Source organism: Phyllopteryx taeniolatus, chromosome 6, assembly GCF_024500385.1.
Source record: "Phyllopteryx taeniolatus isolate TA_2022b chromosome 6, UOR_Ptae_1.2, whole genome shotgun sequence".
NCBI lineage: Eukaryota > Metazoa > Chordata > Actinopteri > Syngnathiformes > Syngnathidae > Phyllopteryx > Phyllopteryx taeniolatus.
Window position 1 is genome coordinate 1,503,377 of NC_084507.1, and position 14,332 is coordinate 1,517,708.

General features: G+C 42.9%; 2 protein-coding genes across 5 annotated transcripts in view; both read left to right on the forward strand.

Annotated features, from left to right (window-relative positions):
- The window catches only part of dyrk1b (dual-specificity tyrosine-(Y)-phosphorylation regulated kinase 1B), a 109,151-nt gene that overhangs the window by 90,030 nt on the left and 4,789 nt on the right, over nt 1-14,332 (forward strand). For 3 of the 4 annotated variants that reach the window (XM_061777556.1, XM_061777555.1, XM_061777553.1), the window contains 7 exons: nt 2,236-2,372; nt 3,488-3,634; nt 3,826-3,966; nt 4,114-4,164; nt 4,720-4,840; nt 8,421-8,603; nt 9,117-9,220. In XM_061777556.1, coding sequence (XP_061633540.1) covers nt 2,236-2,372; nt 3,488-3,634; nt 3,826-3,966; nt 4,114-4,164; nt 4,720-4,840; nt 8,421-8,603; nt 9,117-9,220 — 884 coding nt within the window. The remainder of the gene's footprint in view (nt 1-2,235; nt 2,373-3,487; nt 3,635-3,825; nt 3,967-4,113; nt 4,165-4,719; nt 4,841-8,420; nt 8,604-9,116; nt 9,221-14,332) is intronic. The other variant, XM_061777554.1, reaches the window with a different exon arrangement.
- On the forward strand, nt 9,232-14,000 carry LOC133479977 (uncharacterized). The gene is made up of 2 exons (XM_061777563.1): nt 9,232-12,108; nt 12,176-14,000. The coding sequence occupies exon 1, from the start codon at nt 11,004-11,006 to the stop codon at nt 11,895-11,897; it is 894 nt and encodes a 297-aa protein (XP_061633547.1). The 5' UTR covers nt 9,232-11,003; the 3' UTR covers nt 11,898-12,108; nt 12,176-14,000.

A 14,332-nucleotide genomic window follows, 5' to 3' on the forward strand; every position in this document is an offset into this window, starting at 1 on the left:
AAAACTGTTGCTGTCTTGCCGAAGCAGGACGAAATGTTTTGTGCTGGTTGTTTTAAATAGAGCAGTTCTGGGGACTGGCGTTCAAATCCCGGCCCCGCCCGTGTGGAGTTTGCATGTTCTCCCAGTGCCTGGGTGGGTTTTCTCCGGGCACTCCGGTTTCCTCCCACATCCCAAAAACATGCGTGGTAGGTTGATTGAGGACTCTAAATTGCCCGTAGGTGTGAATGTGAGTGCGAATGGTTGTTTGTTTCTATGTGCCCTGCGATTGGCTGGTGACCGGTTCAGGGTGTACCCCGCCTCCCGCCCGAAGATAGCTGGGATAGGCTCTGGCAGCCCCCGACCCGAGTGAGGATAAGCGGTTAAGAAAATGGATGGATGGCTGTCTAAATAGATAGAATAAAGTAGAATGGCACACATTAGAGTTCAGACTTCCGTCAAGACCAAAAGGAGCTTTGAAACACCTTCATATATACAGTACTATATCCTGCATTTGGCTTTATTCACTGAGAAATGACAATGTCCTGTTTCACAATACTAACAAAGGTGGAAAAAAAATCCTGGCTCTGCACATTTATCTAGATTCTAATGGGCAAAACCGTTTACCAGAAATTTATTTAGTGATTTTTATGTAATCAGCAACATCATCATTGTCATGCTTATCTGCCAATACTAAAACCGAAAACCCTAACAGTTAGAGACTGCTTGACTGATATTTAAAAAAAAAAAAAAAAAAGGCTGGCAATGATAACTGTAATTTGTAGTACTATATTACCAATGGTTGTAACAATTACATGAACAGATGCGCTGAAGTACCAAAGTGTCGTCATTTTAATATAGGTATATAGAAAAAAATTACTTTGACAAATAATATCTCCAACTGTAATCACATTTTGGCGACAACTATGGATGAAATGGTTTATGGTTAACCGTGGTAACGTTTTAAGTTGGTAATAACGGCATGGTGGACGACTGGTTAGCGCATCTGCCTCACAGTTCTGAGGACCCAGGTTTAAATCCAGCCTCGCCTGTGAGGAGTTTGCATGTTCTCCCCGTGCCTGCGTGGGTTTTCTTTGGGTACTCCGGTTTCCTCCGGAACATTCCAAAAACATGCATGGTAGGTTAATTGAAGACTCAAAATTGCCTGTAGGTGTGAATGTGAGTGCGATTGTTGTTTGTCTATATGTGCCTTGCAATTGGCAGGCGACCAGTTCAGGGTGTACCCTGCCTGAAGATAGCTGGGATAGGCTCCAGCACGCCCGCGACCCTCGTGAGGATAAGCGGTACAGAAAATGGATGGCTGGATGGATGTTCTGCTTGTATGTGTCGTGGGACTTAGTCACTGTATTTAAGCATTTTTAGACCGCTCTTGTGACTCATTTTTGAGAAAAATCCATGCAACAAATCTAGCAACTTTATCAGAGGTCTAGCGGGAGATGTTCACCGACATCTCATCCTAAATGTGCACGTTGACAAAAATCCATTTAAAGGCTTGAATGTAACTAACATGAGTTTATAAATTAGAGCAGTGTGAATATTGTCACTTAAAATCAAATGACCTTGAAAACATATTCCTATAATTGCACTTTGTAAAAAAAATAAAGAATCTGCGTATTTAGTAATCGGATTTCTAATCTGATTTTATTTTATTTTTTTCTATTTTGGTGTGTCTATTGACCAAAATGTATTTGAATTGAAAACATGAATTGTGTCAAATCTATATTTGATTAAATCAAATTAATTAATTCAAATTAATTGCAAAGCTTCTAATTAATTATTAATGTTTTAGTGGAGTGTCACCACTATTAAATAGATCACTGTCATTTTAGTCAAGTAAATTTAGTGGAGTCATGCATGACAATTCCCTTTGGGTGTTGCTGTTTTTTTGTTGGTTTTTTTTGTCAAAAACTATTTATAGGGTTGAGGATTTTTAGTATTCAAAATAAAGCATGTTTGAGTGCTTTCGGTGCATGTATCTGTATTTTTTGTTTTGCATTTCTTTTAGTAATTCAAGTTGTGATAGGATTAAAATTGTACTCTATTTTATCTACTTAACGGTTCTGCCACCTGTAGTTACAGTGATTATTATTATAGTGATTTTTGAGCATGGTGGGAGCATATCAGTAACACCTTGCTTAATGCTGACATATTTTATACCATTTCATCTTTTAGCTACTGGTGACCAGTGTGGGGATATGTCAAAGGTTCTAACGATACATATCAATTCTGTGTCCACAGCGTTATTATTCCTGGCCACTCCAGAACTGTCAATTATCCACTGCGACCTGAAACCAGAAAACATACTGCTATGTAACCCCAAGAGATCTGCCATCAAGATAGTCGACTTTGGATCATCCTGTCAGCTTGGGCAGAGGGTGAGCAGCAATCACACACAGCAAATGATTTAAAATACCTGTCAAAAACTGTCAACACTTTTTAAACATAATATCAAAATGCCTTTTATCAGTACTGTAATTTCTCGTGTGTAATGCGCACCCATATATAATGCACACCCCCCAAAGTTATTGCTTATCATTTGTATTTTTCTTTAGATGTATTCACATCCATATAAGTGTAGCAATAGAAAAGTCAGTTCCTTTTTCAACTGGTTTAAATTTGATGCACTTTTACAATGAAAGGTCTCCGTGACCTCAAATGTGGACGGCATGAATTTTGATTCCAGAATCCTTGATCAGTGAGCCGCTGGTCTAGAGCTATCAGTGGTGTACCGTAATTTCTCGTGTATAATGCGGACCCATGTATAATACGCACCCTCAAAGTTGACCTCAAAATTCTGCAAACCCCTTCTACCTACGTATAATACATTTTTACAATGCATGATTTTGCTTCTACCCATATGATCAAAACATGAAGTATTTTTTCAAATAATTATTCTGAAGTGAAGCACTTTATTTGAACATGTAATACTTTTTTTATTTACTTGCTCCTATTTTGAAATTCACAGCCTTTTATTTAGTTAATGAGAAAACACAGTTGTGCTCATATGTTTGATTACCCAGGCAGAATTTGTAAGATGGATAAAATTATTTAAAGAAAACATGAAGGGCTAGGTGAAACACATTTGATTTTTATTTTAATGGGATTCAAAATTAAACTGTCAAGCATTTCAGAAAAGCATTATCATTAAACAAAACATAACCATACAGAAATGAATGATGGTTGTTGTTCAGTCATATTAAAAAAATATATATATATATTTCACAAATTCTGCCAGGGTATGTAAACTTATGAGCACAACTGTACATACAGTATATGCAGTCATACGCAGCCCTGTCATTGGAATGAAAGTGTAGGCTACACCTTTTTCATAACCTCTAGATGGCGGCATAGATTTATAAAATGTGAATGTTTTTTGTTTTTTTTTTCATTCCCCCCTATACCGATGTATAATTTTCTTGTGGGGGGGGTTACTTATCAGATACATATTGCATGGTGAACTAATTCCACCCTTTTCTCATCCTCCCATCAGATCTATCAGTATATCCAGAGCAGGTTTTACCGCTCCCCTGAAGTTCTCTTGGGAATGCCATATGACCTGGCAATTGACATGTGGTCTCTTGGATGCATCTTGGTGGAGATGCACACAGGAGAACCTCTCTTCAGTGGCTCCAATGAGGTTAGCACATTGTCTCCCTTGGCAAATTTTTATACTGTATACAATTACTGCAACCTTTTTCATACCGCTACCTCAGAAACTGTCCTCTAAGCCGTAGTATAATCATCACCATTCTTTAAAGATGTTTCTCAGAGTTCATTTCAAGAGATTTTGAATGTTGAATATGTAAAATTGTGTGTCTCCTTGTTTAGGTTGACCAAATGAACAAAATTGTTGAAGTATTGGGGGTCCCTCCCAGCCACATGTTGGATGCAGCTCCAAAAGCCAGGAAGTATTTTGACAAGCTATCAGATGGGCTGTGGACAGTGAAGAAGAACAAGGACATCAAGAAGGTATCACATTTCCGATCCATTCGAACTTTTCACCTTAAACCGTGTTGGGGGAACACAACACATAACAGTTACTCTAATTTAAGTCATTTAAATTTATTCTTATTATTTATTCATTCATTCATCTTCCATTCCACTTCTCCTCACTAGGGTCGCGGGCGTGCTGGAGCCTATCCCAGCTATCTCCGGGCGAGAGGCGGGGTACACCCTGAACTGGTCGCCAGCCAATCGCAGGCCACATATAAAAAAAACAACCATCCGCACTCACATTCACACCAACGTGCAATTTAGATGAATTATTTAATTTTAATCCCTGGGTCTAAATGCACATGCCGCTGAACCAACCAGGCATGCAGGCAAAAGAAAAGTCTGTGATTGGGCAGCTAGTCTTCATCCAACTGTCCACCCTTTTTGTTGATCATTGGGTTAGTTGTGCTGCTAGTTTCCTGCACACAGTCAACAAAACTCATACAGACCACTAAAAAGGTTTTCTTTGCATGTAGATAGGAATTCTCTTACTCACATACACAGTACTCATTCCATAGGCTGAATAAAGGAACCCAAGATAGTGCTGCGTCTAGGTTTGAACACTCAAGCCAATTCAGAAGTGCCCTTGACCTGCATTCTCTTTAATGGCTAGATTGGGGCAACCACTTCTTAATTACTGTAATTCAATATTTGCATTTTACTAAAGCGTTTACAGCCGCCATCACTTGCATCAGTTCTTATTATTTTTGTCTGCGTGTTTGTTTTCAGGAGTACAAGCCCCCAGCCACTCGGCGTCTTCATGAGATTTTGGGTGTAGAGACAGGGGGGCCAGGGGGTCGGAGAGCAGGTGAACCAGGACATGCCCCCTGTGACTACCTGAAATTTAAAGGTAAACTTTCACGAATTATAAAGTATAAGTAGTATTACGTTTAGTAGTAAAAAAATAACAAATAAGAATGTGCCGGGACACATTACTTTCGGAAAAGACTATTACTACTACTACTAAAGTACTGTAATTTCTCGTGTGTAATGCGCTCCCATATATAATGCACACACCCCAAAGTTATTGCTTATCATTTCTATTTTTCTTTAGATGTATTCACATCAATATAAGTAGATCAAATAGAATAGAAAAGTCGGTTCCTTTTTCAAGTGGTTTAAATTTGATGCACCTTTGCAATGAAAGGGTTCCGTGACCTCAAATGTTGATGGCATGAATTTTGATTCCACAAACGTTGATCAGTGAGCCTCTGGTCCAGGCCTGGCCAACCCGCGGCTCGCGAGCCTCATGCGGCTCTTTAACTAGTTTCATGCGGCTCTTCAGGAGCTGTCACATGACATGCGTCAGAAATGCTTGGCTGGCGCAGTCATTTACTCCCCCTACAGCTAGATGGCACACTGACCATGTAAGCCTGTTTGAGTGACGTCAAACGAGCGACGAGAGAATCTTTGGTGTGACATCATTTGTGTTGTAAACAATTTCCGTCAAGTTACCTCTTGAAATGGCAGGGAAAAAAAGCACAGCCAAACGAAAATATGAAGAAGAACACAGGACGTTTTTGCCAGAGTGGGAGAGTTTATATTTTTTTGTTAAACGTAATGGCAAGCCGATCTGCCTTATATGTCACGCAGCATTAGCGCATTTCAAAGCTTCAAATCTTCAGCGTCACTTCAGCTCACTCCACCCTAACATTGAACAGGAATTTCCAAAAGGGACTGAACTTCGCAAGAACAAGTTGGTCGCTTTGAAAAGCAGGTGCAGTTTTTCAAAAAATTTACAAAACACTCGGAGACCGTAACGCTTGCATCATATCAGCTGGCTTGGAAGCCAGACTGTTTGAAAGCCCCGCTCGTCACAGATGAGGCTGCGGCTGAGTTGGAGATGATCGACCTTTGTGAGGAGGATCAACTGAAAGCTGTTTTAAGGGAAGGGACCGTTGAGTTCTGGAAAAGTGTGCCAATTGAAAAATACCCCAACATCAAACGAGCTGCGCTTAAGATACTGTCCATGTTTGGGTCAACGTACGTCTGCGAGTCTGTGTTTTCTACCCTGAAACATGTGAAATCAAAGCATCGATCTGTTCTGACTGACACTCATTTGAGAGAATTGCTTAGAGTGGCAACAACAGAATACAAGCCAGATTTGAAGAGGATTGTTCAAGATAAGGAATGCCAGAAGTCTCACTAAGCAGCATAGTAAGAGAAAGATGTTATTGAAAATTATTCTATTATTGTTTGTGGAATTGCTTGAACTGAGAGTTTGTGTGTGTGAGACAGTGCACACAATGTTAACTGTTGAAAATTACTGATATTATCATGTTGGTGTGGTTATTTTCATTAGATCTGGCTGAGCAGAGGTCTGTGTATGCATGCATACATGATTAAAAGATGATGTTCATGTGTACCCGTGTATGTGGCTCTTTGCAGTAACACAGAAAAAAAAGTGGCTCTTAGTCTCTGACTAGTTGGCCACCCCTGCTCTGGTCTAACGCAATCAGTGGTGTAATTGTCTTTTAGCCCAAGTCACTGCCGAAGATAAAGTTAGAATGAAATGGAGAGACTAATACTGTGATGCGCCATACGGTTTGAATTACTATAAATTTGCACAAATCTATGCGCAATAAATAGATGCAATCAGATACTGTAGTTTTAACTAGTTCAACCTTGTTTATAAGCTTCCCATTTATTTATAATGGGAATAATTTCACATCCATTATGAACGGGGGATACTGCACTGTGGATGTACAGCTATAAACGGATTTCTTTTTTTTTTTTTAATGCACCTCATTCAATAATTCCTCCTGTCTTGTCAAAGTCTCACCTATGTTACGATTTAGTAGTTTTTCACCACTCAGTACTATTGAAGCGCATCCTAAAATATCCTCCACTAACACCAGAGGACACTGTTTTAACAGCTTTTTGTCATCAGTGGGCCTCTACCTCAGTGTTTTCCGACCAGGGGTAGGAGAGCATATTACAGGGAGTACGTGGAAGCAGGTTTGGACAGGTGTCATGGAATACATGTACCGGCGTTACGTATTTAGGATTGGGGAAGGAAGAAAAAAAAAGTAATTGTATTCCGGTACAGTGACTGAAAAAAAGACATTAAAAATTGGGATTATTTCGCACGATTAGATTTTCAATGTGGGGAGAGAGAAGCTCGTTGTCGCTTTGAACAGTCGCCTGCTTTCCCACTAGCAGGCCGAGCAACCTTGTCAGGAGTTTAGCAGTGCAACAAGTGGGTAAATGTTGACATCGATAAATGGACCGCAGCCACCACGGCACTGTCTGAATGGTCGTGTTGCCTTCCTAAAAGCAGCTTGTTTAAATGCAAAGGAAAGGACAGTGACTCTGGATCGTATTCACTTGGAGATTTGAATGTCTGTGCGATGCGCATCAAACATTGCGCAACCTCCAGTTGGTTGGATTGCCGACCCCAGAGAATGCCGCTGTGGGTGGCTGCCCATCCCGCCCCATATCAGACAGCGCCCCTGGAAGGACTTATTAATTTTCAATAACATTTACAAAGAAAACTGAGGTTTCATAGTCATTTGGACTGCTGCTGACTTCAGCTATGGGCCAGGGGAGCTAGCGTAGCAAGCTAGTCAAGGAGCCCACAGCTAAATTGTAAGTAAACATTTCACTGTGACTATCCTGTGGCAAATCACTCACTACCATACTATTTAAACACCATATTACCACTGCTCAACCTGTCAACGGGAATAAAAACAATTTCCGCGGTGACATCACGTATTGTAATGTATCATAATTATGTGTGGGTGTGTGTGTGTGCGTCCTTGGACGTGTGTAAACCTTTATCTATCTATTAGGGGTGTAATGAGTCATTCATTATATTGGTGTATTGATTTATATTACATATGGACCGTAGATGATGAAATCCCTAAATTCCTTGCAATTGTACATTGAGGAACATTGTCCTTAAAGTGTTAGACTATTTTCTCACGCACTTGTTCACGAAGAGGTGAAACTCGACCCATCTTTGCTTGTGAATGACTGAACGATTCAGGGAAGCTCCTTTTATACCCAATCATGGCACCCACCTGTTTCCAATTAGCCTGTTCACCTGTGGGATGTTCCAAACAGGTGTTTGAGGAGCATTCCTCAACTTTGTCAGTCTTTTTTGCCACCTGTCCCAGCTTTTTTTAAACGTGTTGCAGCCATAAAATTCTAAGTTAATGATTATTTTCTAAAAACAATCAAGGTTATCAGTTTGAACATTAAATATCTTGTCTTTGTAGTGTATTCAATTAAATATAGGTTGAACATGATTTGCAAATCATTGTATTCTGTTTTTATTCATGTTTAACACAAAGTCCCAACTTCATTGGAATTGGGGTTGTATTTTGTTGCCCTTCTGTTTTTGTTAGATTTTTCTTCCTATTAGCTGATCATTTCCAAACACTTATTTGTAACTGTCATCATCGTGCTTTCATGGTGTCTTCCTCCAGACCTGATCCTGCGCATGCTGGACTATGACCCCAAAAGCCGCATCACGCCATTTTACGCCCTGCAGCACAACTTCTTCAAGAAGACCACAGATGAAGGAACGAACACTAGTTCATCAACATCCACCTCTCCTGCCATGGACCACTCCCATTCAACCTCCACTACTAGCTCTGTTTCTAGCTCTGGTAAAAACACACATCCTGCTTCATACAGTGTTCGTAAACATGTCTGCTCATTTTGCCTGAGGAATAAGATGAGATTTAAAAAAATATTCTCTTCATTAATTACGACATAATGATATGATGCAACCCAATCCACACCAGAAGGTATATGAACAGACTCCTCCAGGGCAGCTGTGGCTACACAAGTAGCTTACCACCACTAGGGTGGGAATGTGGACGGAATGAATAGTGCGTGCAATGGTAAACAGTCTTTGAGTGCCTAGAAAAGCGCTATGTAAGTGTAATGCATTATTATTATGTATTATTAACAGTTAAGTGATGCATGTTTTGTGAAATACCAAGCTGACCAACCACTTCGCAAAAACTCCACAAAAAGGCCTATTCCGGGATTCACACCCAGAATCGCTCAACTGTGAAGTGGATGTGCTAAGGACCACCACCACAGTGGTGCCCAACAGTAGACAAATGAAATGTTGAATACATTTTCCTTCCCATTAAAGCTGCTCTTATTTCCAGGTGGCTCCAGTGGTTCCTCCAATGACAACCGCAACTATCGCTACAGTAACCGATATTACAACTCTGCTGTGACACATTCAGACTATGAGATGACCAGCCCTCAGGTACGCACACAACAGCATCACTGGAGGTTTCACATGTATCTTGTTAGGGATTGGCTCATTCAAAAAAAGCGTACACACAGCCTTGATCTAACTATATACAGTGGAACGTCGATAGAACGGACTAATAGGGGCGGTGGGTGGTCCGATAGAACTGATTGTCCGGTTCATTGAAGCGCTTTTTTGTTTTTTTGTTTTGTTTTGTTCTTTTGAGGCCATATACATACACCCATATTACTGTACAGTACAAAATTATTGTTTTCTAGGTTTTTTTTTTTTTTCATGTCCTAAAACCCCCAGTACAGTACAATGTTATTGTAAATTTAAAAAAAGGCTTGAAAATGTTTGAAAGTTTTACATTTTATCCCAATTTACCACGCCGGTGTGCTTTGTCATGTTGACATTGTTGACGTACAGTACTCATCAGAGGTGAGTCGCTTTCATGAGCTGCGAGGAATTAGTGTGCTTCCTAGTTCCAAATCTAAACCTAACCCTATGGAGGACACGCCCTGCTTCAATATTACTGGCTCCAGGACACGTGCTGCTGCACTATGATTGGCTGTTGTATCCTTGTCGAACATGGCCTTCCAGACGGGAAAAGAGGTATGTGACTTAAGTGTGGCGGCGTTAATGTTTCCCACTAACCGTAACCCACCCTAATCCTAACCTTAACTGCCTTCAGCCCCAACCCTAGCCCTAAACCTAACCATAACAAAGTTCCTTGTTTTTGTTTCGTACAAATGTGATAACTTTGGGATGGTCATCGTATTACATCTTGGTAGCCTGCCCTTCCCGCGACACAGGAGCCAATCATCTTGCAGCGGGGCGTGTCCTGCCTAGAAACTATGTGGGAATCTGAATGTGTTGCCACAGACGAAAGGCTTGACAAAAAATTTTTTTACTGTACTAAATAGCATGTTGCAGACTCCAGAGACTTTTATTTTGTACTCCTCAGAGTTAACAACGCAGCCATGTCGCTCTCTCTCTGCCAGTGTTATATGCACAGTAGACAATAGATATAGCCATCATCACATGGGCGCCATGTCAATGCACCATGGTCAACATGGCTGCCACATAGGCATGGGAGGTATGTTGACCCACAGCTCGTGACCATAGGTGAGGGTAGGAACATAGATCGACTGGTAAATCGAGAGCTTCGCCTTTTGGCTTAGCTCCTTCTTCACCACAACGGACTGATACAAAGTCCGTATCACTGCACCGATCCGCCTGTCGATCTCCCGTTCCATTCTTCCCTCACTTGTGAGCAAGACCCCAATATATTTGAACTCCTCCACTTGGGGCGGGATCTCATCCCCGACACAGAGAGAGCACTCCACCATTTTCCGACTGAGGACCATGATCTCAGATTTGGAGGTGCTGATTCTCATCCCAGCCGCTTCACACTCACAGCTTGATGAAGCCAACAGAACCACATCATCTGCAAAAAGCAGAGATGCAATACTGAGGTCACCAAACCGGACCTCGGCTGCGCCTAGAAATTCTGTCCATAAAAGTTATGAACGGAATCGGTGACAAAGGGCAGCCTTGGCGGAGTCCAACCCTCACCGGAAACGAGTCCGACTTACTGCCGGCAATGCAGACTAAACTCTGACACTGTTCGTACAGGGACCGAACAGCCCGTATCAGGGGGGTTCGGCACCCCATACTCCCGGAGCAACCCCCACAGAACTCCCCGAGGGACACGGTCAAACGCCTTCTCCAAGTCCACAAAACACATGTAGACTGGTTGGGCAAACTCCCATGCACCCTCGAGGATGTCCACGCGATGTTGCAGAGACGTGTCAACCAGGACAGCCCCACAACATCCAGAGCCTTTAGCCTCAACCCCAGAGATAGGAGAGCCCGCCTCAGAGACCCAAGACTCTGCTTCCTCATGGGAAGGCGTGTCGGTGGAATGGAGGAGGTCTTCGAAGTATTCACCCCACCGACACACAACATCCCGAGTCGAGGTCAGCAGTGCCCCATCCCCACTATACACAGTGTTGATGGTGCACTGGTTCCCCCTCCTGAGATGCCGGATGGTGGACCAGAATTTCCTCAAAGCCATTCGGGAGTCGTTCTCCATGGCCTCACCAAACTCCTCCCACGTCCGAGTTTTTGCCTCAGCAACCACCAAAGCTGCATTCCGCTTGGCCAGCCACTACCCATCAGCTGCCTCAGGAGTCCCACAGGCCAAAAAGGCCCAATAGGACTCCTTCTTCAGCTTGACGGCATCCCTCACTGCTGGTGTCCACCAACGGGTTCAGGGATTACCGCCACGACAGGCACCGACTACCTTACGGCCACAGCTCCGGAAGGCCGTCTCAGCAATGGAGGCGCGCAACATGGTCCACTCAGTCTCCTGAGTGGACCAGTCAACATGGTCCCCCGCCTCCCCCGAGACGTGGGTGAAGTTTTGCCTTCTGACGGGATTCTGCCAGACGCTCCCAGCAGACCCTCACAATACGTTTGGGCCTGCCAGGTCGGACTGGCATCTTCCCCCACCATCGGAGCCAACTCACCACGAGGTGGTGATCATTTGACAGTTCCGCCCTTCTCTTCACCCGAGTGTCCAAGATATGCGGCCGCAAGTCCGATGACACGACCACAAAGTCGATCATCGAACTGCGACCTCGGGTGTCCTGGTCCTGAGTCCACGTGTGGACACCCTTATGCTTGAACATGGTGTTCGTTATGGACAATCCGTGGTGAGCACAGAAGTCCAATAACAGAACACCACTCGGGTTCTGATCGGGGGGTGCCGTTCCTCCCAATCACGCCCTTCCAGGTCTCACTGTCATTGCCCACGTGAGCATTGAAGTCCCCCAGCAGAACGATGGAGTCCCCAGCGGGAGCGCTCTCCAGAACCACCTCCAAGGACTCCAAAAAGGGTGGGTACTCTGAACTGTTGTATGGTGCATAGGCACAAATAACACTCACAAATAACACACACCGAAGGCGGAGTGAGGCTACCCTCTCGTCCACCGGGGTGAAGCCCAATGTACAGACGCCGACTGCCTCCCACCGTGGGCAACTCCAGAGTGGAAGAGAATCCAACCCCTGTCAAGAGGACACGTACCAGAGCCCAAGCTCTGTGTGGAGGTGAGCCCGACTATATCTAGTCAGAACTTCTCGGCCTCGCACACCAGCTCAGGCTCCTTCCCTGCCAGAGAGGTGACGTTCCACGTCCCGAGAGCCAGCGTTTGTAGCCGGGGATCGGATAGCCAAGGTCCCTGCCTTCGGTCACCACCCAGCTCACAATGCACCCGAGGGGGACCCCGGTGACCCGCGTCCGAGCAAGGGAAAACACAATCCAATAATGTTTCTCATGATATGGGGTTTTTGGAGCCGTGCTTTGCCTGGTCCCTCACCTAGGACCTGTTTCTCATGGGTGACCCTGCCAGGGGCATAAAGCCCCAGACAACTTAGCTCCTAGGATCATTGGGACACAGAAACCTCTCCACTACGATAAGGTGAAGGCCCAAGGAAGGGAGTAATGTGGTAATGCCGGTATATAAAATAAATAAATAAACAGGCAGTAATGTGGTAATACCGGTGTGTGTGTGTGTGTGTGTGTGTGTGTGTGTGTGTGTGTGTGTGTGTGTGTGTGTATTTTTATTATTATTATTTTTTTTTTAAACAATTGTGCAAAATGATGCTGAGTCCTCTAGCAATTAGAGCAGTTTGAAATGACTAATAGAACAATAGTCTGGTGCAGAGACTTCAAGAGATTAATGCAGTTTAAAGTGACTAGTAGTGTGATAATCTGGGACAATGTCAGTTGTGCAAATGGTGCAGATACTTCTCAAGCACGAGTGGCCAGTATTGGTCAATAACAGATATCCAAGCAGTGCAGGGTGGCGAGACGACTACAGCGGGTGCACGAGTAATGTATGATTGGCCCGACAGAGATGTGACTACAATCTCAAGACAAAATTGGCAGCATGTTACAAAGGAATTGTAAATTAACTGTTTAAGAAGTTAATGGTTACATGGTTAAAGGCTACATTGCGCCACAGCACCAGTAAACAACAGAGGCCAATTCTGGAACTAAGAGACTTAGTCAAAGGCATTTTAAGTGAAACTATTTTTGGACACATTGTTTACTCCCGACGGTCTGTTTGATCCGATATTCGTTATGTCGGGGTCCATTTTATTGAGGTTCCACTGTACTCATTTGTTGAATTTAGTGGTATTATTTTCCGACACTGGGTTGACCCCATTATTTACTCTTTACTCTTTGTTTGATATGTGGAAAACGTAATTTTTACAAATTTTATTGAAAAGGTTAAGTAGCAGCATTAAACACGATTCATCCATATAAATTGGTGGCCCTGAAACAACATCTCTAATAACATTATATGGTTTGCAATAGTGTTGCCGTGTTGACTTTATACAGTGATGCCTTCAGATACGAGTGTGACCCGACTTAAGAGGTTTTCGAGAAATGAGCTGTCGATGGGCTGATTTCTTTTTTGCTTTGACTTGCGAGCGCAAACTTGAGATACGAGCGCTGTATGGTGGCAGGTGACCCAACTCGCTTCACAACCAACAGTTAGCAGTTAGCAAACAATTCTCACTTGAAGGCTTGCTGTCAAATTAAATATTAAAACAAAGAGAATTACACACTTTATTTAAAACAAATACAAATACCTCCGCAAGCTTAATGGTAACTTACAATGGGAAACACCATATTCACACGTGTTAACAATTAGCTTCTATATGACTGTGAGGTTACCCTTTAAGCAATGGATATCTGAACACAAACGGTGGAACGACACATGTATAAAAATACAATAACAATACTCACGGGCATATATTCTTTATACCCTGCGAAGAACAGGCAATATTATTGCCGCACACGAAGCAAAGAGAGGAGCTGTGTATCCAGTACAGTATATCCGTATGTCTGTCTTATACTGCCCCCAGGTGGCCAAGGCGTACACACCAGAATTAGCACCATTATGTGCAATGAAAGAGAAACTGTGAAAAAAAGCTGTTTGTTTCTAATTCTATTTAATTATGTCATTAGAGTGCTATTTTCTCGTTTAAAAAAAAACACATTACAAAAAGAATGTCGTTTTTTTGGGTGGGGGCTGAAATGGAGTACAAGCA